A 20565-nucleotide genomic window follows, 5' to 3' on the forward strand; every position below is an offset into this window, starting at 1 on the left:
ATTGTATACACCTAATTAGAGGTTTGTAGTGCACAGCAGTGGGTTTTGTTCTTTTTCTTGAGTATGTGTTTTCACTACAGTCTTGATGCTGAGTATAACTATCGGTGAAAGTACACTTTAACAAACTCCTGGTCTGTTTCACTACTGTCTCAACATCTTTCTGTCCAGTGGATTCACAATTGTTTTCACTTTCACTAACTCCTTTTACACGACTGCCCTGAGACCTCAGTGATTTTCACCACCTGAAGGTATAAATAATCCACCAGGATTCTGTGAGGAACTTCCTACAAACCAAAAACAAGCTAGTGGAGGAGAAAGTAACTCTGAGAGCTCTGCAATCAATATTGTACTGATTTATTAACTACAGCTTTTCCCATGAGTGTTAATTTGTGTTCAAATTGTTGAGCAAGACTAAGAGAAGAGCTCTTTAAGAATGAATACAAAGAGAAGATTTGTAGAGATTCTTAATGCTTTGAAGCCTGGAGGAGCCAAATGATTCTCCTCTCTTTCTCAATTTCCTTGGTAGAAAGCGGTGAAGTTTTGAAGTCCCTGACATCACAGCTGGGCAGCAGGTCCAGTTTGAGGTATGTGAAATATTACACACACTATAATGTGCGAGTAAGTTCTGAGATGGTGATTGTTGTGCAGAAATGGGGCAAGACCCAGATGGTAAAAGTACATTTTGCAAATGAGAATCAGTGCAACGTGATTTGTGATACTTGGAGATGCATCCTTATCATCTGCAGAAGCTGCACCAAGGGTTAGTACTACAAACAGAGTAGGATTTGCAGCTAAAGCTTCATTGAAATATTCAGGTTGAAAAGTTGCAGACACTACAACAGAGGAACATTACTCAAATATCTCCATCTTTGCTCTCAGTCACAGTGGTAACCAATACCAAAATAAGCCACTATTGTCAGATAATGTGTGTCTAGGAATGTTTATGTTTACTCTGGTATTAGATCTTCTATGCAGTGATTGAGAATGGAAAAAAAAAAAAAGATGTAATAACAACTTCATTCCATGGATAAATATGGTTGTACAAGTCATATTTTATTTAATGTGATTTACAAGGATATAAATAATGGCCAAAATTACAAAAATCAGTGTGCTGGAAGCCCAAGCCTATGTACATTAGTTGGTCAGCAGTGATGACACCAAATAATTCATGTTAGTTTGCACTCAAAATACAGTCTCTACAATCTACCACTTTTTTTTTTAAATGTCCAACCTTTATTTTGGTACCATGTTTCCAGTGCCATTTGCTGCAAATCCTTTATTCTTTTCTTTTACATGTATGAACAATGAGTTGGCAAAATATCTATGTACACTTTATAACTGGATGATTTCTCATCCAAATAATACAGTAATACTGCGTTTTTAAAATAGTACATCTGCTAGATAAGAGTAGAGCCCCGTGAGAAATGATGGAGAGTTGACCTGACCTAAAAGTTAGCTAGCCACCTGCGACATTCGCTCTCTGTGTACAAGTGTGATCGCCTAGTTTCGGATTTTATTTTATTTAATTTTATTTTTTTGTTAAAGGATTGCCATCATTCTCAGGCCCAAGGTTTTCATTTCAGCATATCATAGAAAAATAATGTAACATTAAGACAACAGTAGACAAGAATTGCACAAGTATAATCATAATCCTCATGGTAATATAATACTCTCATATTAAACATTAAAATGTCAGGCAATACGAATAGAATACTTTTTTTTTTTAGACTCTAGATGCTTTGTTCACATAGGCTCTTCATTCATTATGAGACACCCGTTGCATCTTGAGCGTGTTGCAGCTAGTCATTTACACACTTGTGCATATATCTCTTTATTATTTTCTGACATTAAAGGAAAAACAACAACAAAGAAATAAAATAAAGAGGACCAAAAGAGCCAGCCAGACATCGTGGAACTCATGCCAACACTGACACATGCCCGGGGATGCCCTTTAGTCAGCCCGCCGTCTATTACCTAAACATGCCCTGTAACCATACTCACAGTCTCCATGGAGATGCTGACCTGCCAAAAAGTTCGAAGGTCATGCCTCCCAGTTGGGCGCATAAAACGGATCCTGCTGGAGTTGCAGAAAGTTGAGGCTGCTTTCAAATAAGTGTACATTCAGAGCAGACGGTCGTCTGTCAAGATGCAGTCCTGTCAGTGTGTGTGTGTGTTTAATTATTAGTTGGTCCGATGTTTACCGTGTCTAGCAACACGTGGATGAATGACGTTAAAATTTTGTAGTCAACTTTAAACACTGTGGAGTAGCATCCATGTTTGTAGTCCTTTTGAAAAGTGAACAAGAGGGTCCTTTGTAGTCCTTTTTGCATTGTGTGTGTGACAAGGTCCATGTTTAGGGCTGGCTACATTCTTTGCATTCCACAGTAATAGACATGAGCATCCGGCATTGCCCTGCAAATGAGATGACATCACTTATCGAGAGAGCCCTCACACCCCGCCTCTCCACTGGCCCCCCTGCTCAGCAAATCCAAAATGGCCACCATGCGTTTCACAAGCCACATGCTAAACCTTTTACATACAAGATTTATTCCCCCAAATAAAACAAGGTTTATGGGCTGGGAAAAAAAAATGAAAACAAAGTAAAAAAAAAAAACAAAAAAACTCCACGTGATTAAAGTAATTTTGAACATATACACAAACATGTGCTGAAAAAAGGTGCTAGAAAAGCAAAAGTTCACCTAGATCTTCCTGTGTCACAGGTCAAGTTTAAAATATAGTTTGTCAAAGAAATTTACAAGTTTATCTCCAAAAAATAATCTGATATAAAGAATCAAAAAGTTGAAATACATTCTAGTAGCCTGCTGGATGAACCAGTTTGAGTCAAAGTTAGACTGTGCTACATCACCTCTCCCAAAGTTCAGCTCTCCTCTTTGATTAAAAAGTGTTTAAAAAGTCTAAATTTCCCTCCAGTTGTCAAGTTAGGACAACATCCCTCCTCACTGTCAGCTCCCACACGGTGCTCAGAGACAGCTAAAACACTGTTTCGCCTCTTAGCAGTGCTCTGGTTTCAAATCTTGTTCAAGTTATCAGGGGCAGTTGGACAAAAGGGCTAAAATGAATAGTAAAGTGAGGGATGGAGGCAGTTGGAGGAGAAAAGGAGGAGAGAGACGAAGCCAAATGGTTGCACCCATAAACAGGAAGAAAAAGAAACAAAAAAAAACAAGAAACTGGAAGCAGAATAACCGAGTGGTTGACTGCTGACTGACCGACAAACATGAAGTGGAAAAACAGAGCTGACCATTCCCCCTACAGGTGGAGACAGAAGTGCACCACAGCCCTGGGTTCAAAGGTCATGCGCCAGCCCTGCAGGCAGGAGGATGTGGCCCAGGCCAAAGAGAGGGGGGGAGAGCAGAAATAAAAGAGAGAAGAGACAAGGAGAAAGAAGAGAGAGACAACGCAGCGCCAAACGTCATCATGCAGTGGACAGGCTCGGCTATCGGGGGCGGGGCGAGATGTTTTTTTAATTTAATTTTTTTATTTTTATTTTTTCAGCCGGTGAGGTGGCGCGGCGGCGTGCGTCGCTCGTGCCCAACTCCGGGGCGGGGCCCCGGTACAGGGCAACCTCTGAAAGGCACACACACACAGGATTGGACAAGGCGGGTGTATGTTAGAAAATAGTGGTCTCGTACTTGGTGTTGACTCCTCTTTTGGCCTCCTGACCTGGCTCCACAATCCACGGCACGTTGGCATGGCCCTTCTGATCCATGGATGGCTGCTCCATCTGACACAGAGAGAGTCGGAGGAGGAGGAGGACGGGGAGAAGCAGAGTTAGAAAAAAAACAAGAGGGGGAGAAGCAGGACAAACGGCCAATTTATTATATAGTATCGCTGTGTTGAATGATTTCAAACCAAACAATGCAAAAGTCTGTGTTGTAGTTTTAAAAAAATCCACTTGAGGTGCAATTTTCAGATATTATTTCATGCTGATAGTCGGTGACATCAGAGTGATACAGTAGAATGAATGAGATGGAGGTGGAGGATCGGCTGCTTACAGAGAAATGAGGTGGCGGGAGAAAATATTACAGATGAGAAAGCAGAACTGAGAATATACACTTTTTTTTTTTAATATGAATAAATGTCATGTCTGTGTTCACACTGAGGCAGTGCATCACCTATAAGCTGTACAAATGGTAAATGAACTAGTTCTTATATAGTCCTGTCCCACTCTAAAATGCTATACAACCTTCTTCATTCACAAGCACTTTGGCCTTGGCTTACCCAAGGATGCTTTGGCACTTCCAGGGATCGAACCACAAACCTTCCGTTGAGCAGACAACTTGTTCTACCTCCTGAGCCACTTCCTGCAGCTTCGAAGACTTTTAACAGAGATGCTGTCTGTAACTGCAAAGCCATCGTGGTGGCTGAGAAACAAACCAAACAATCTAGAGCGCTTTCAAAAATAACCCCAAGGCAACAATCAAGAGGCGTATTGCCGAGGGTGGCTTTCCTCCAGTCTGTTGGTTTGTTTTCAGATGGTTTTGGGGGATGGCAGCGGCGGTAAAGTTGACTCGGTACAGGAATACGCGTGTTTGTAAACTTGAATTGCAAACATATATGAGCAAATTATTAACTGCATCTCCATGTAGTGTTAACATTTTATAATAAAGCCAAAAAAGATCAGCTTTGTTGTAGTGTTGTTGGAGGAAACTGGATTAACTCTGCGGTGCACTGACAGAGCCATGGTTCTGTTATCTTCTCTTAACACACTGCTACAGCAACAGTACTGAAACTAACTGTAATTTTAATATGGTTCTCTATCCTCTTCTTTACACACACACACACACACACACACACACACACACACACACACACACACACACACACACACACACACACACACACACACACACACACACACACACACACACACACACACACAGCCAGAGCAAGACCATATAATCCTGTTTTGGGGTTATAGGATTAAGGCAAACACAGACACACTTTCGATCTCGCGGCATCACAACACATCACGCTCAGTGAAGAGCTCATCCAGAGCATCACCAGTATCAAATTCATCAACCACACATGAAGACGCTGAATGAATCGTCTGCCTCTTCCCACCCCAAGGAAGGGGTGGGAAGAGAAACTTCAAGTGATGCTACCGGGGCGTCCAATGTTTGATTTGGTTCCGAAGTCAGTGGTCCAAACCGATGTAAAACATGCTCTTTGTAGTGTGGGTCTATTGAACTTTTGAATAATTTCTTGGCGCACTACATACTCTGTGGAATGGCAGTCGTTCTTTAATGACCCTTTATAAAAATCATATGCTTTGTGTGATAGATGAAGATGTTTCTGGGCGAGTGTGAGGTTGGGCCAGAAGTGAAAGCACTCGAAATATAAAAGTTCAGTGCAAGCATTTAGTTCTGGAAGTACTGAACCTACGTGGTTTTAAGTGTGTTTAAGCATTTAGCTCATTTTTAAGCATTTGTTATAAAGGGTAGGCAGTGTCTTAAAATGCTCCAGCAGGCCACTCTGAGTCCAGCGTTTGATTTGATGATTCGCATGAAAATGACTTGTGAAGTTTTAACTACACATTCAATCCCTGAGAGATCTTACCGGTAATATAAGTACAACAGTAGACATCAGTTTTTCCACATGAAATTAAATGAAAGAATCTGTCAGCACTCTTCAGGCTTAAACTGGAAGGAATAAATCTGTAAACTGCAGATTTATGCTGTAAAAAAACAAATAACACATTTCTGTAGATGTTGAAAACCCAGAAACTTTTCTCCCATTTAATTCTTTATTACCTAATTACATTGGTGTATGAGTATGGAGGGACCCATGGGGATCTTTATAAAGGAAAAATGCAGTTAAAAGTCCAAAATTTGTCCCTTGTTATCATTTTCCAAAGCTATCCAGTGAGGCAGACTGGAGTCTTTGCCAGACCGATTCTGGCCCCCGGGACTTATGTTTCACAGCCTTGATCTAAATGAAGTACAGCCTCTAATGTTACAATCAAACTAGGGAAAACCATAGTTGGAGACTGCAGGACGACCACAATTATTGTGAACTTCCAGCCCTATTGCCTTAGTTGCTTCAAAGAACAATCTTCAAAGTAAATTTGACATGTGATAAATTGGCAAGAAGACCAATTTGCTCCAATTGAATGGAGTCAAGTTGTTCAACTGTAACAAATCAGTAAAAAACGCAAATCTGTTGCCATCTATATACACAGAAATTCACATAAAATTCTAAGTCCTGCCAGACCCTCATAAATTTAAAACAGAAATTCATTCCCACATAGTGATATAGTTTCTGCAGAACGGAAATGTAACTGCAAAATGCTATAGGCAGTCTAAAACCTTACTTTTATATAGGAATATAAACAGAAAATAACCAGTTGAATCAAGTCCCCTATTGCGATGCTTTCCTGCTGAGTTGCACTTGTCGGTGAAGACTGACTCAGGGTGATTACAATATGCTGGAAATCTGTCTCCATTTATAAATTAGATGGAAATTATTTGCAGACTGCTGCTAGTCTATCTGAGGGTGACTGCAGTCAATCTGAGTCATACTGCGATGGTGTGGAGACAGGTTGCCTTCTGCCAGTTGACCCAAGCAATCACCATGTGATTGAAATTGGTTGCCCAGAATTTGAGTGTGTTGCACGTTCAACACACTCAATATAATATATAATATACTATATAACTATAAATCAACGTAGTCTTTGGGCAACCACCAGTTTTTTCCAAATCGGAAAGAGGTTGCGGTCCTATTTTCACTGTAGTATGACTGAGCCATGAAAGAGCAAGTAAATGGGGAAAATTTATGTAATTCAGTATTTAGGCCACACAACCTGCAGCATGTGCCACTGAAAGGCTGACAACACTTGTCGTAGCTGGCAAGCTAGGACATACAAGGTCACTAATGATGAGAATCTTTGGCAACTCTAAGAATTTATTAAACACAAAAAAAGAAAGGAAGGAATTCACGAGATAATTATTGACTGAGTCGAATTCTCAAGAGCCAGACCCTTTAATTAGCATAATTTAACAAAATTTAAAAAAGACCAAAAAAAATCCCTCATCCTTCAGCTCGGTCCAATTACTGTTAGCTGGTTTATACGTCCAACCACTCAACTCTGTTTATTGATCAAAGCGCTTTATTTATATTAATTTACCATCTCAAATATACCACAAAGAAGGAGGCGGTGCATCTCCATCCAGAGGCTGAATTGGTACAGACAGACACGTAAAAACTGAAGCACTTATGAAATGGATTGGCTCTGCAAGATTGGCTGTCTTTTTAATACCAGCGCTACTAAAAGTGATATGGAGCCATGGGGTAGTAAATGAAGAAACACACACAGCAAAGAGGACACACAAGGATGCAGAGTCAGTTGAGTAAAAGCAACAGAATTAAAATGGAAGCACTTACAGATGGCGCCTTCTCCTTGAATAAATGAAAAATTATGTGAAAACAAAGGATAAGAGAAGGAAAAGCGTGGAGGACCTGTGACTGAGCTTTGTGAGGAAGATGGAAGAGTCGAGAGGGAGGAAGAGGAGGGTGAAGAGGAGGCCGGTGAGGGGTGTAAATGTGGCCCAGTGACCAGCGGCTGGAGGGGGGCATGATGACCTACAGGGAGGCAGAGGTCATACACAAGTCAAAGTCGGCCTGCTCCAAAAGCAACAAAGCAGCAAGGCAAAAACCACAGCCAGGACAGAGCAGCTACATGGCAACAGAAAAAAGGCAACAGCGGTCTAAAACCAAGAGCAAAAAAACCATGGCAACAACATGGCAGCAAATTCATTGCCCTGGAAACAGCGGGGAACAGCAGCATTACCACAACACAGCAAAACTCAAACTGGAGAAGGCAATGTTACGCCACACTTATATAGCAACTCCTGCATGGCAACAACACTCCCACTAGTATGAATATGCCACAGCAACTGTACAAAAAAAGCTCTGAAAAAAAAGTGTCTCTAACACTCAGGCTCAGTTTATTCAAATGGATTTAGACAATTTTCCCCAGGTTCATGACGGGTTTCCAGTTGTTTTAAAGGTTGTTAAAGGGTAAGGGTTTCCTAGTCTCTCAGTTTGTCAGTTAGATTTGTCTGGTTAAGTAACAAAAAATATAGCAACAGCGAAAACACTTAAAAGCCCGATTTTGCTAACCAATTAGTGAAACCACGACTGCTATGTCCATCTTTAATATACAGTATATGGGGCGGAGGCATTTTTCTACACTCATAGTCTCCATCTTCCATAAGGACTTCTAAACAGCTGTTATAATCTGATACGGCCCAGGCCTATTGTAGACCATCTAAAATGAAATCTGTTGCTTTACAAGTGTCACATTACAGATTACAGTGACATACCAGTCTTCGTTAGTTCAAAGTTCACCTTTGTAAGTTAAGTGGAAGTTGGGGGGGATTTGCAAGCTGATATGCTCACAGGGGAAATATGACAATGGGAGGTTGTGGAGAAACTGTTACTGGTGCACAGAGAAACAAAGCTACTGTATTTTAAAGGACATGGGTTTAGAGGTGCTGGAGGATGGAGATCATTGCTGGCGGGTGGCAGGAATATTAAATGAATCCTGCAGTATCTTTGCCCTGCTGCACACCACAAGCCATTAACTACATCACACACACATACATATACATGAAGCAGGCAGGAAAAAAGACAATTAATGGTTAATGTAATGGTTGCCGACTAAGCAGATTGTGTGTACACATGCCATCATCCATCATCTCTGTAGGCACTCTCCTTTCCCATCTTTCCTCACCATCTCACATCTCACACTAACTTTAGAAAGCGAGAGCAGTCCTATGAAACTGCTGTTCCACTCAATCACCTTTTTTTTTCATGACTCACAGTATGTAAATTTGGTCCAAGCACACCGTTACAGCAGCAACTATAACTCTGTACCAGGCCTTTTGGACTCACATGTGTGCTGCTGAGCCTGAGCTGGTGTTTGTCAGTGGAGGAGGGTAGTGAGTGCAGAGTGGGTTAGGGTGACTATTTTAATTGTCTGTTGTGGGGTTTATGGAAGGGCTGCAGGTTTATTGATAGACTTTGTGACGCCGTATTTGATGGAGGCATGACACATGCTTTTATGATACCATTTGGGAAAGAAGTTGTTAAACAGCGAGGGCTGGGTATTGATTACCATAATTTATATGTATCAATATAAGTTGCATAACTGTTAGGGGCATATAGAGTCCACTAGAAGCATGACTGATACATTTTGACTTGTCTGAGACCTATTAAGCTCATTTCAGCTTCAGATTTTAAGCCTTGGACTCAACTCGAGAGGCTTTGAATGAATGTGTCCAAAGTAACTGCTGCAGACTCTTAGTTCACCACCTGCCTAAAACAGGCCATTTTACTTCCTCTCCTTTTTAAAGCCACAATCCCTTTAAAATTTCTTCTCTTTGCCGTTTGCAAACGGGAGGTTTGACCAGTGGGTGGGTGCATGAGATAATATCCTCGCTTTGGTGTCATATAAGAGTACAAGAGTACATCCAAGAACAGAAAAACACTCTGAAATTGAGCCATTGGTGCATCTGCAGCCTGAGCTTTTGGAACACTATAACTGTAATATTTGAAACCTTGGACACTTTTAATATGACCATCCGTCATTGTAGCTTTTGCCTGGGCTCAGACGTTGGACTCATCCCGATTATCGAGTTGACACAAGACATGAAACAGTTTTCGTTTGCAGAACGATCTGTTCAATAAGCACTATTGAAGGGCTATCTTTTAGCCCATCGATGCTACAAGCTGGAGTAAAGCCATTGTCAAGCTACTATACAGCCACCAACGAGGATATCTATTACACTTCAGGGAATGTCAGGCTAAAGGAGGAAACGGAACAAGTTCACAGTTCTGAATGATATCTGCGAGCAGAAATAAGGGCAAAAATGGAGCACTTTGCTCTGCTTAACCATCATCGTTCTCTAAATCCATTACGGTTACATTCAAGTGCTTTCCTGCAGGTTTGAGAGAAGACTAGGTTTTTTCCTCTTTTGCTCTGTATGCACTGATGCAGCTTAAGTGAAGCTCCTCAGCTTATCATTTAAACCATCAAACATTTGTATATCAGCATTTGTATTTATTTCTTATAATACCCAGCCCTACCTTAAGCAGATTACTGCACATGAGCGAAAAGCTCTTCCCTATAATGCAGTCCTCCACATGAGAATTCTTTATCTTCTTTTACACAGAACCCCCCCCACACACACACACACACCCACCCCCCCGGAGGGAGAGCGGGCAAGCCTCCCTGGAGCTTTATGCAAACACGCATCATCAATCAGCCAAGTGTGTAAGAGACTGCAGGGACAGTAAGACTGAGTGAACGCTTAACAGATCAAATATCCACCTACACCTCTGCCGCTTAGTCCGCTGGGCCAAGGCGCACGCAAGCAAAGAACATGAGCAGATAGAGCTAGAAAACCAATCTCAGATGTTTAGAAATAATGTAAATGAGTGAGGATGATACTGGTAGGGTATTATGGACAGAGTCCAGTGAAAATAGGAGTGCTTTATTGGAATAAAATTCAAAAAATTTGAAGCTTTTTCACTTTAGACCAAAGCAATCCAATCCAGACCATCTGGAACATGTGGCCTCACTATTGTGGAACTTGACAGGGATGGATTTTTTCTTTGAACAGTAGTGCAGCTGTGCAGCTGCGTTACTTACAGACTTGCGGATGTTGATGCGTGGCTTAGGGACAGGTTTGCTGGGTTTGCTGTCGAAGCTTTCGGGCAGTGTGGATGATCCGTGGCCACTCTTCCTAGCCTGTAGGGCTAGCTGGTAGGCCACCTCGAAGGCCTGTCCAAGCGTCAGGATGATCTCGTAGGCCAGGTTCTGATATAAAGGCAAAATCAAATAGGTTAATGTGATCTTGGACAGTGAGTCTGATGTTCACCTGTGAGCACAGCAGAGTGTCAATACTGACCACATCAAAAGCAGTGAAGACATGGCAGTAGTGGTGACTGGACTTGAGGTCTTTGGTGATGTAGGCAAATGTGGACAGATCCTCTGGATCCTGAGCTGCACACGAGATGTTACGAATCTCATGCTCCGCTATGATGTTCTACAGAGAGAGAGCGAAAGACGGAGAGGAGGAAACAAAAAGAGAAAACACAGAAGCAGAACGATAAAGAAGCGCACAGAGAGATCGTAGATTATCTCCATTGAGCCACTTCACAGAAAAACAAATCTGATTTATTATTCATCTCAAACTCATAATCACTGTAGCACACTTTTCAGTTTGAGACGTTTCTGGAGTCACTAAGTTGGAATTTGCCCTCTGGTAATGTCACTGGAGAACGCTCAGACTTTGTGTTGCGTTAATTAAAGCACATCTCAGCGCTGTGAATTAAAAAAACATCAAAGCCCAAAGAGAAGTTTTAGCGGGGGCCAACATCAGTAAACATTACATTTAAGTTAGAAGTTGCTTTGAGCTATTATAAGAAAATATGCTGAAAATGCATTAAACTTTGATCTAGAAGAAGTGGATTTTTTTTAAGGGCATGAAAATGAAAACATTAAAACAACATATTGTAGAGATTAAAAAAAACGGTGCAATGCAGATGATTCCACCTGAGAGAAATCAAAAAGAAGTTGCATAACATTCAACCAGTGAAATGCCAGGTTAGTCATACAGGACAGAGCTGTCTCTCTGCACTGATTATATATAAATAGGCATATTGATTACTTGGTTTAAGCTAAGAGAGGAATCCTCTCCTTGTAGTTGTTGTTTTGGGTGAACCCACACAGCAGGTAACCACAGAGGACTAATAATGACTTACTATATTTGATCTTCCTAATGGATTTTGTACTTAATACTGTTTCTTTCCATCTGTCGTTCGCGGTTTAGTACATTAGTGAAAAGCCACGAGGACGGCTGCACAGATAGTTTTATTATTACATTTTAAAAGATGTTTTGAGGATGCTTTTTATACATTAAGCGCTATAATGGTGTCAACAGGAAGACGCATAATCATTTTTCCAAAGTCTGTGTAATTTCCCTCCACAAATAATTGCACATTTAATTATCTTTATATTGTGTTGGAGACAATCGCAGATATACGTAGCAGTGGACGTCTTCACGCAGCCCATTTTAGTTTCCAGGGCGTGGAGGAAACCCTACACTAGCCTAACGCAAAATGAGTTGTGGCGTGCCGTTGTAGAGGGAGCTGCTGCACATTTCATCTCCTTCTGTGTTCTATAACAACGCAGGACCGAGAGAAGGCACAAGCATGTCTGTGTGACTAATTGGAGAATTGAATTGCCAAATACAGATTTACTTGGGATTTTTTTTTTTTTAATTAATTAATTTTCTGGTAAGAATCACCAGCTGGTCTCCTTCTCATCACTGTTGGGTAACTTTAATATCTAAAACTGTCTCTGTATATTTCAGTGTGGATGACCTACTTGAGCATACTCTGTTTTAGTGCAATTCAAACAAGAATCCGAATATGTACCCGATTCTTTTCTTATATATGTGCACATGAAACTCAAATATTTCCATTCTGTTCTAGACTTTCAGCTCATCCCTTTTCATCCTGATTATTGCTTGTTTGTGCTCTGTGTACATACCGTTGTAAATCAGCGAGGCTGCAGCAGCACAGAGCAGACACGAGCACTGCAATGCTGTGCGGGCTTTACACTCGGTGTGTCATTTACACCGGGCCTCACAGGAAGCGAGCCGTGCGCATTGCTGTACCTTATTTGTGGCGTCGATGAACTTCACTCCTTTGTAGGACACGGACAGCACGATGGTCGGCACTTTCTTCATCTGTTCTGTCGACTTCTTGTGCAAAAATGAGAAGGTAGAGACAAAAAAAGAGGAAAAAAAACAGCAGTGACTTTGGAGGCAGCTCGTGAAAGTAAACTTGACAATTTAACTTGGCGTATTTAATGAGGATTTCTGTTCTGCTTTGATTGCCAAACTTTAGTCGCACCATTCTCAAAGGTTATGAAAAATAAAATAAGAAACTACCTTTCTACACTCAAGTCACTGCAGCGATTCAATTCAATAAGTCTATTAACTTTTAGGTCATATCGGGCTCTGACAGTATATCTCTCCTCACTCCTTGTAATTACATACCTATACTGAACTCATTATGCCGAGAGGTGCTGTGAAGAATTGTGTGATTTACAGCGATGTCAGCGTTACCCCTCCCAGCTGTCATTCTACCTGACAAAAGGTTTAATATATTCAAAGCTCCTTCTCTGAACAACTTTGTGTTCTTCATCGCTTGTCATCTCCTCCTCCTCAGCATCCATATTCCTATCACAGCCCGTCCTTTCTTTCTCCTCCCTTGTCGAACACGCGAGCTGCTATCCCATATCTGTTTGTCTTTGTTCTGTTCTTTGCTCCCTTCCTGCAGCATGTTGCTGCTACAGTTCGACCCTGTCACTATCAGGTAGTGTTGAAAAACTGACAAAGGCAGTTCGCTGGCAGTAAATCCGAGCCGAGAAGTGAAGTTGGATCTTAAACATCCAAAACTACCTCAACCGTGGAGGGAAGGATGAAAGAGTGGTACGTTAGCGATGTTACAAAAGCTGGGGTTAATATGACGTGCATCTCTTTGCACCTAATTACAACCACAGTGTGCAGGAAAAGGTTGGTAAAACTGAGGAAAATGAGAAGCAGAAGAAAAATTTCCCTCTGATGATGGTGGCATACTGTAAATATAGAAAGTAAGAAAAGAGAGAAGAGGAACCGAGAGCTTTGCATACGAATATTAAATTTCTTCTTTACACCGCAGCAGCCGGGGGCCGGAGGAGTGAGAGAGTCAGCGTTAAGAGTAAAATATGGAAAGAATGAGCAGGATGAAAAGACATGGATAGTAGGGCACATTCCTCTTTCTCTTTGTCAGTAAGAAACAAAGGAAAGGAGGAATGAAAAAAAGAGGGAGCAGCAGAATGACACAAGGCGTGAGGAAGAGATAAGGTGATTAGAGGTAAAAGGGGGATTGTGAGGTATCAAGCAACCCAGGCAAGGATATTAAAAATAAATCCCTCAACACACTTAATCCACCGCTATGATATTTTAAGTTTAAGTTCAAGTGAGAGCGTGAGGGCATTCAGACTGTGTCCCAGATTTAAAGGTTTAGTAAGCCTGCTCTCATGCTAGCTGCTATAGTATAAGCTAGTAAGCATAGCTTGGTAATAATTTTACTTAAATTTGACTTAGTTAGTTTGGGGCCTTAGTCTATGGGGCCCGGTAGGGCACAGCCCAAAAAAGGGACATGGGCCCATGTTATTGTAGGCCCACCACCCACAGGAGGCGCAGTAGGGGTCAGGGGTTAGGTGCAATGTGCGTCGGGCGGCAGCCAGGAGCAGAGGCCCTGGCAGGCCGATCCCTAGCTATCAAGGCTAAATTTGGTCGAGTGAGTTTTAATAAATCAAAATTATCCAGATGTTGACTTGAGGTTCCAGTACCAGAAATAAAGTTAGATTGAGCTTTACCCTCATCTTGGCGCAGGCATCTTGTGTGGACTCCGTCCCCCTCAGCTCCTTCACCAACATTGAGCCCAAGTACTGTTGGAAACACACAAACAACACGATGCTAGGTAAATACGTGAACTTTTGCATCAACTTTGTGACTGCTTTTAAATTTCCAATAACTCAAACGGAAATGATAGAGACGAAGTCTAGCAGCAGGAAGAGTCATCTGCTGTCAAATTTCTTCGCCGTTCTGATGGTGACTGATGAATTAGTCAGAGCCATCCTCTCAAAGAATGAACAGACCATCCTGCTGCCATCAGTGCTGCTCAGTAGGACATTGCTGTTTCTACCATTACTGCTCCTGTCTAGGTCGGGACTGGTGACAGCTGTTTTACTGCCTCAGCTGCTTGCAGCGGTGACCCTGCTCTATGGCTTGATTATGATAAAATGGCTTGAGCCAACCTGCCAAATGATCAGCAAGCAGTGCCGTAGCTGAACGCTACACTGATCTCTGCTGAAGAGGATACCACAACCTCCAACAGCAGCCCTCTCTAATCACATCGTAAGTTAAGACACCTGCTTCATCAATGTATTTGTAGACTGTATATCAAAGACAGAGCATCTGGGTCTGAAAATCGAAACTGATACATAGTTCCTTAAACCTGCATTCTTAATGATAGCTAGCCTGGGGCAACTGGTGTCTCTCCTGATCCATGACCTCAGTAAAGGCTTTCCCAATCAGCTTAGTCATAATCAAATAATCAAAGTTTTATTTAATTAACATCATGTAGATTTCTTTTAAACTTTTCTTGTGAGAAGTGTGCAATGTCTCTACATAGCTCAGTCAAGTCCACCCCTCAGCTGTTGTATCTAGTTTTAAAATGCCAAGATATGGCTTCCCAAGAGGACAGTAATAAAACCAGTGTCTGATGTCCCAGTGGCTAGTCAAGCTTGCATATACAGTTTATCTGCAGATCCTTTTTTTTTTTTTTTTTTTTGCTGATAAAAAGCTAGTTCTACCCTTTTCCAGTAGCAGAGCACTTCATTTTCAGTTTTGCAAATGAGATTAGATCTGGAACCTATTGCAGTTTGGGGGAACATTATAAAAATTATATTTTCCACTAAAGATAAGTTGACTTAGTTTTAGTTCTTAGAACAAAAATCCCATCCCATTCATGCATTCTCAGGATAAGCAAAATTAGGGTCACGAGGGGCTCAAGCGAATTGGCAGAAATCGGTATCGACCAAAGAAATTGGAATCTGTGCATCTCTACCTCTAACCATTGCTATGTGTGTCTAGTTTAGCAGCTGGCCAGGTCTTGACTGTCAACCAGCTCAGCCTGGATGTAAACAGCATAAACAATACAGAAGGCACTGAGTGGATGGCTTCCTACATGGCTCATATGGGGTTTCATTAAAGGCACACAGCAGTGATTACATCAACCTTGAGTGGCTCCCTGAGGTACATTAACATTGCTGTCTGGTAGATCCTTCTGTCTGGATGCAGTTAGTAATTTTGCACACGTAGTATCAGATTTAATAAAGAAGCTACTAATGGTGACGGTGTTTTACAGGGACAACGTTTATGTTGGCATTAGAGCACTTAATGGGCGTGACATTCACTGCCTCACAATGACTGACCAGCTTCTTGACGGGGATTTATTCCCCAAAGTGGGACCTTAAGCAGGCTTTTAGTGAATTAGGAGAGAAATATTTACAGCTTCATTTATCTCATCTATTTAACTCTACAATAAATGACTCGAAAGTCAAGGACCACACGCGATTTGTCTTGAATCTGATGGACAATATATTTGCTTAAAGTCACGAAACATCATTCTGGGCCAATTGCTTTGCATGATGAGTTGCTTTTTCGCAGCACAGACACTGACTCAGTCATATTTTCATAGTCTAGTCCTTGGCAGATCAGAAAGAGGTCGTCTGGGCATGTTAATACTTCGTCTTGACTCAAGCTAACAACGTTAAATCGCTGTTATGGCTGGCTTGCTGGCAGTTATCTGAGAAATTGCATTATAGTTGCACACAAGATCAGCTGCTGTCTCCTATACCATGTCGCTGGCAGTAATTTTTGGTTTTTATTAGTTTCAAATAAAATTCAAGGCATCATAACAAGGCTAAGACTCTACAGCCATGCTACTAGCTTTGTAAGTCTGTATCTGGGTAACTGTAACATCCGCATGCAACGATGAACAGAAGGACATTTTTAATGTTTAGCATATGTTAATATATTGTTATTCTGCATAGGTTGATAGTTTTCATTACATGCTAAGTGGACAGTGGACCTCTAAGCCTGCTGGGATTGTCACCAACAAATGTAAACTTCATGTTGGTGTTGGAGGAAAAGGTCGAGAAAACTCTGAATGACAGTACTGTCCAACAATCTTGAGCCACCCCCCTATTTCTTTATATTTTGCTTCCAAGGAGCCAGATTCTTCTTGCAATTTCTTTTAAAGTGGTCTTGAGGAACAGAGTTCTCCAGCTTTTCTAATTGTCTATCAAAGCTTTTCTTTGCGCATTTGTTGGATTTCACAGTCCAGCGCTAACCCCTGACCATTTTCAGAGGAATGTTTCATTAGAGGGGCCCACATCCTCATTTTAGAGGTTTGACAGCGTTTTTTAGTGGATAAAGTCGAATGGCTTAAACATGAACTGAGCTGCGGTTTGGGGAAGGCCTCGGAGGGGACCGGCAGCGACTTTTGGGCCTGGCAGATCCCCATGTACTAATGGGAAGTGAAGAAGTGAAGGGATTGAAAATGAGAACAAACTGCTTGTAGAACTGAGGATGTCATATATAGATAAGAACTGGAAGTGTTCAGAGGCATAGTCCCACTCCTCTAATTCATATAATTAATCTCCAATTAATCCACTTAATACTGACCTTTGAATGATTCAAGCACAAAATACGCACCCAATGCAAGGAATGAGTCAGTGCTGTCTACACATAACAGACAACTTAGCATTTAAAATGGATTATTTCCTGTCTTTATCTTTCGTTGATAGAAGCCTGTCACAAACAAATTATTTGTTCTTCTTTTTTTAACTGAATCTGTGTAAATGTCAAGGATTTTTCAAACACTGTTTGAAAGAAAAGAAAAAGTATTTTGCACCAACAAGGTGATTTTCAAAGAGCTACAAGCAGAAAACTTGTATCTCAACACAGTGCCATCGTGCTCTTAAGAATTTGAGAAAACTAATCAAGTAGAGGACAAAAGAAGAAGTGTCACGCCTAAAAACTCAGATGAATAGTACCTGAAAGTCAAGTTCTTAAGAAATGAGAAACAAGGAGTAAGGGCTGAGGTATCCCAAATGACACAAGAACTGAACTGAAAATCACTGGCAACAGGTCTTATGGAGGGATGTGTCACGATCGAGCCAAACCAGTGAGTGTTTACAGCCAAACAAGAGAAGCTTTGAATGTCCTTCAACAAGCCTGGAGAACTTTTCCTGGAGACTATTATAGACATACAAGAAAGCTGTGAAGCATAAAGGTGGTCACACCAAATATTGACTTTGAAGGTTGTTAGAATTGTACAGACTTTATTTGCCTTATATACTGAGTTCCCATTTGTGTTTCCAAATGTTTCAGTAAATCACTGCTTCCCATTTTCCTACTAAATACAAAGCAACATGAGCAGGTTTAGCTCACCAGCTTGACCCATATGAAAGAGCGACATCACAAAATATTCGTGTCTGAGCCCTGAGTATTACTCAAAGATATTTTGTATTTTCCTATCTTCAACGTTTTTTTTTTCATTAATAAGAAAGAGTAGGCAGTCTGTGCTGAGATAATATTGGCTGTTAATGATGTTGCATGTTTGGTAATAATGTCAAAATGTCTGCAGGGTTTTGCGGGAAGTGGATCTCTAATAACTTCAGATAATAATTTCAAAATCTAGTTGTAAAGCTGACATAATAAAGTTGCAATGTTATGCGAGGAGCCGCTGAAAGTAGAGAGAATTTTGTTTGTTAGCAGTCTGAGCTGAAAATGAGAACACCGTTGATGCATCGCATCTATTGTTCTGCCCTGGTTGCTTTCTTCTTCTTCTTTTTTTAGCAATTCCTCTTTTTTTATTAAAACAAATACAATGCGGTCCCCTTCAGTGTCTTATCCATCTAATTTATTCTTATTCACTCTCCAGCTTCCGTCACCTTGCCAGTATTCACACTGAGCGCTCTTGCCTGGCGCTCTGTTGAGGCTCTCCCTCATTTATCTCACTCTCTGAGCTTTCTGGAGCCTGTTGTCCTGGGACAGATAGCATTAGAGATCTTGTCATAAATGGCTCCATGAAAGCACCGCCACCACTTTTCCCCGGTGGCCCACCCGTCGTCGATTCCTCCCATTTTCCCAAACACATTGCTTGTGTAGTTATACAACTGTTGGAAGCCTAATGGTCCAAGCTTCTGCTATCAATCTTCTAAGGTGTAAAAAATAAGAAGGGTGGGTTTCTAACAGAGGGATGACACACTCTTGGGAAACTTCTTGCACCTCTTTTTCACAGCCTCTATCTCATTTTTTTCCCTGCTTTTTTTCCCAAATTAGACATCAATTTAATTTCCCAGCTTCTTTTTTTCCCCTCTGTTACATAATAACCAAGCTCATAACTACTCTGTCTTCATCTCACTGCCATCAAACCATCCAGTCTAAGAGATCCATTTATATTGCCTGTCAGTGTTTCTGAAAGCAAATGGCAAATTGGTTTCTGGTTACCAAGTAAGTAATCGCTTCAGCCTGGAAGCTCAGTATGTAACCCGTGAGAGGTGCGAGGCTGTATCTGTGGTAACGTGGATATGTAACATCCTTTATGTAACTGGCAAAGGTCTAAATTTACCAAAGTACTGAGAATAACCGAGTGCAGTATTGACTGAGAGGTGAAGCTGAGGGTCACTGATCTTTAATAATGTTATATGCAGTAGGAATTGACAGCATTCAAATAGAACCGAAACATTTAGTCAGTTAAGCCACGAATCAATCAGCAAAGATTATGACTAGTTTTTCAAATGGTAGGAAAATATATAGTTATTTATAGTGCTTGGATTCAGGGATTTTACTGCTACATTATAAACCAAATGATCAATAAAAAGGGAAAATTTAAGAATGCTCAACAACAGTGTATGACTCACATAGGCTTCGTAGTCGCAGGACTGAAAGATGAGCTTCTCGGGGTGATGCTGCCAGTACTGCACCGGAGTGGATGAGGTGGCCTCGTTTGGCGGACGCAACGTGATTGGCTCACACCACTCGCCTGCCTGAAAACACAAGCAATTGCATGTCGGGATTACACAGGAGTAAAAGATGAGGACATGACATTGCGGTCTGTGCTGCATATCCCGTGTTGACCTGATAAAAGTGTGTAAGTTTGTAATACAACAGCTTTCATGACTGCATGTGGACACGCCATCAAGGGGACATGCTTTGGACAGCATCCAAAAGGAAATTAAACTTGGATGAATTATGCTCGGCTCCTGCATGTTCGCATGCTTCAGCTGAGCCGCTCGCTGCTTTTTCACCCAGTAAAGTATCCAGCTTTTTAAAAAAAAAAAAAAAAACAAAGAAAATGCCCAAATCTTGCCTTCATCCTTCTCGAATGTCTCAGGATAACAAGCCTGTTTTGGTTTTTTTTGCTTGTTTTTTGTTTTTTAGTCCTCCTTTTATAAATGAAACCAGATGATTTTTGCCTGAGGAGGTATTCACACATCCTCTGCCAAACACTGCATTTTTATGTGCCTGTTCACATCTGACTGTTTTTGTTTGGCGGAAGGCTGATGGACCGCAGAGGTGAGATCTTCTATTCCAATGCAAAAACTGTTGAATAAACAGCTCAGGGACGAACCTTTGGAGAGCGTCCGCGAGAGTCAATTCTATGCTATACGCCACCGGTTTAACCAGATTAAACAGTTTTTCCCTTCTGAGAGAGACGATTCAAAATATTTAGTCGGTAAAAAGTTTGTAGTTTTACCACTTTAATGGCCAAATGTGTCTAGAAAGAAGTGAGCTGCAGTAATTGTTCTCTGGGGAGGAAACAAGGAGAGTGAAAACAGACGGTGAGGGAAGAGCTGGCGTGAGAAACGTTTGCGGCAACCAATCATGGAAACATTGTGACAGCCAGAGAACA

General features: G+C 41.3%; 1 protein-coding gene across 6 annotated transcripts in view; it reads right to left on the reverse strand.

Moving 5' to 3' along the window:
* Window positions 1-1038: 1038 nt before the first annotated feature.
* Window positions 1039-20565, reverse strand: part of anks1b (ankyrin repeat and sterile alpha motif domain containing 1B) — a 285379-nt gene continuing 265852 nt past the window's right edge. For 4 of the 6 annotated variants that reach the window (XM_080887589.1, XM_080887591.1, XM_080887592.1 and 1 more), the window contains 7 exons: window positions 19574-19699; window positions 14456-14527; window positions 12705-12791; window positions 10932-11069; window positions 10673-10840; window positions 3651-3742; window positions 1039-2412 (listed from right to left, as the gene is read on the reverse strand). In XM_080887589.1, the coding sequence (XP_080743715.1) occupies window positions 2364-2412; window positions 3651-3742; window positions 10673-10840; window positions 10932-11069; window positions 12705-12791; window positions 14456-14527; window positions 19574-19699 (732 nt within the window). In that variant the 3' untranslated portion in view covers window positions 1039-2363. Of the gene's footprint in view, window positions 2413-3650; window positions 3743-7476; window positions 7600-10672; window positions 10841-10931; window positions 11070-12704; window positions 12792-14455; window positions 14528-19573; window positions 19700-20565 lie in introns of all 6 variants that reach the window. The other 2 variants (XM_080887594.1, XM_080887590.1) reach the window with 2 other exon arrangements.

This window comes from Rhamphochromis sp. 'chilingali' (genome assembly GCF_963969265.1).
Source record: "Rhamphochromis sp. 'chilingali' genome assembly, chromosome: 7".
NCBI classification, from domain to species: domain Eukaryota; kingdom Metazoa; phylum Chordata; class Actinopteri; order Cichliformes; family Cichlidae; genus Rhamphochromis; species Rhamphochromis sp. 'chilingali'.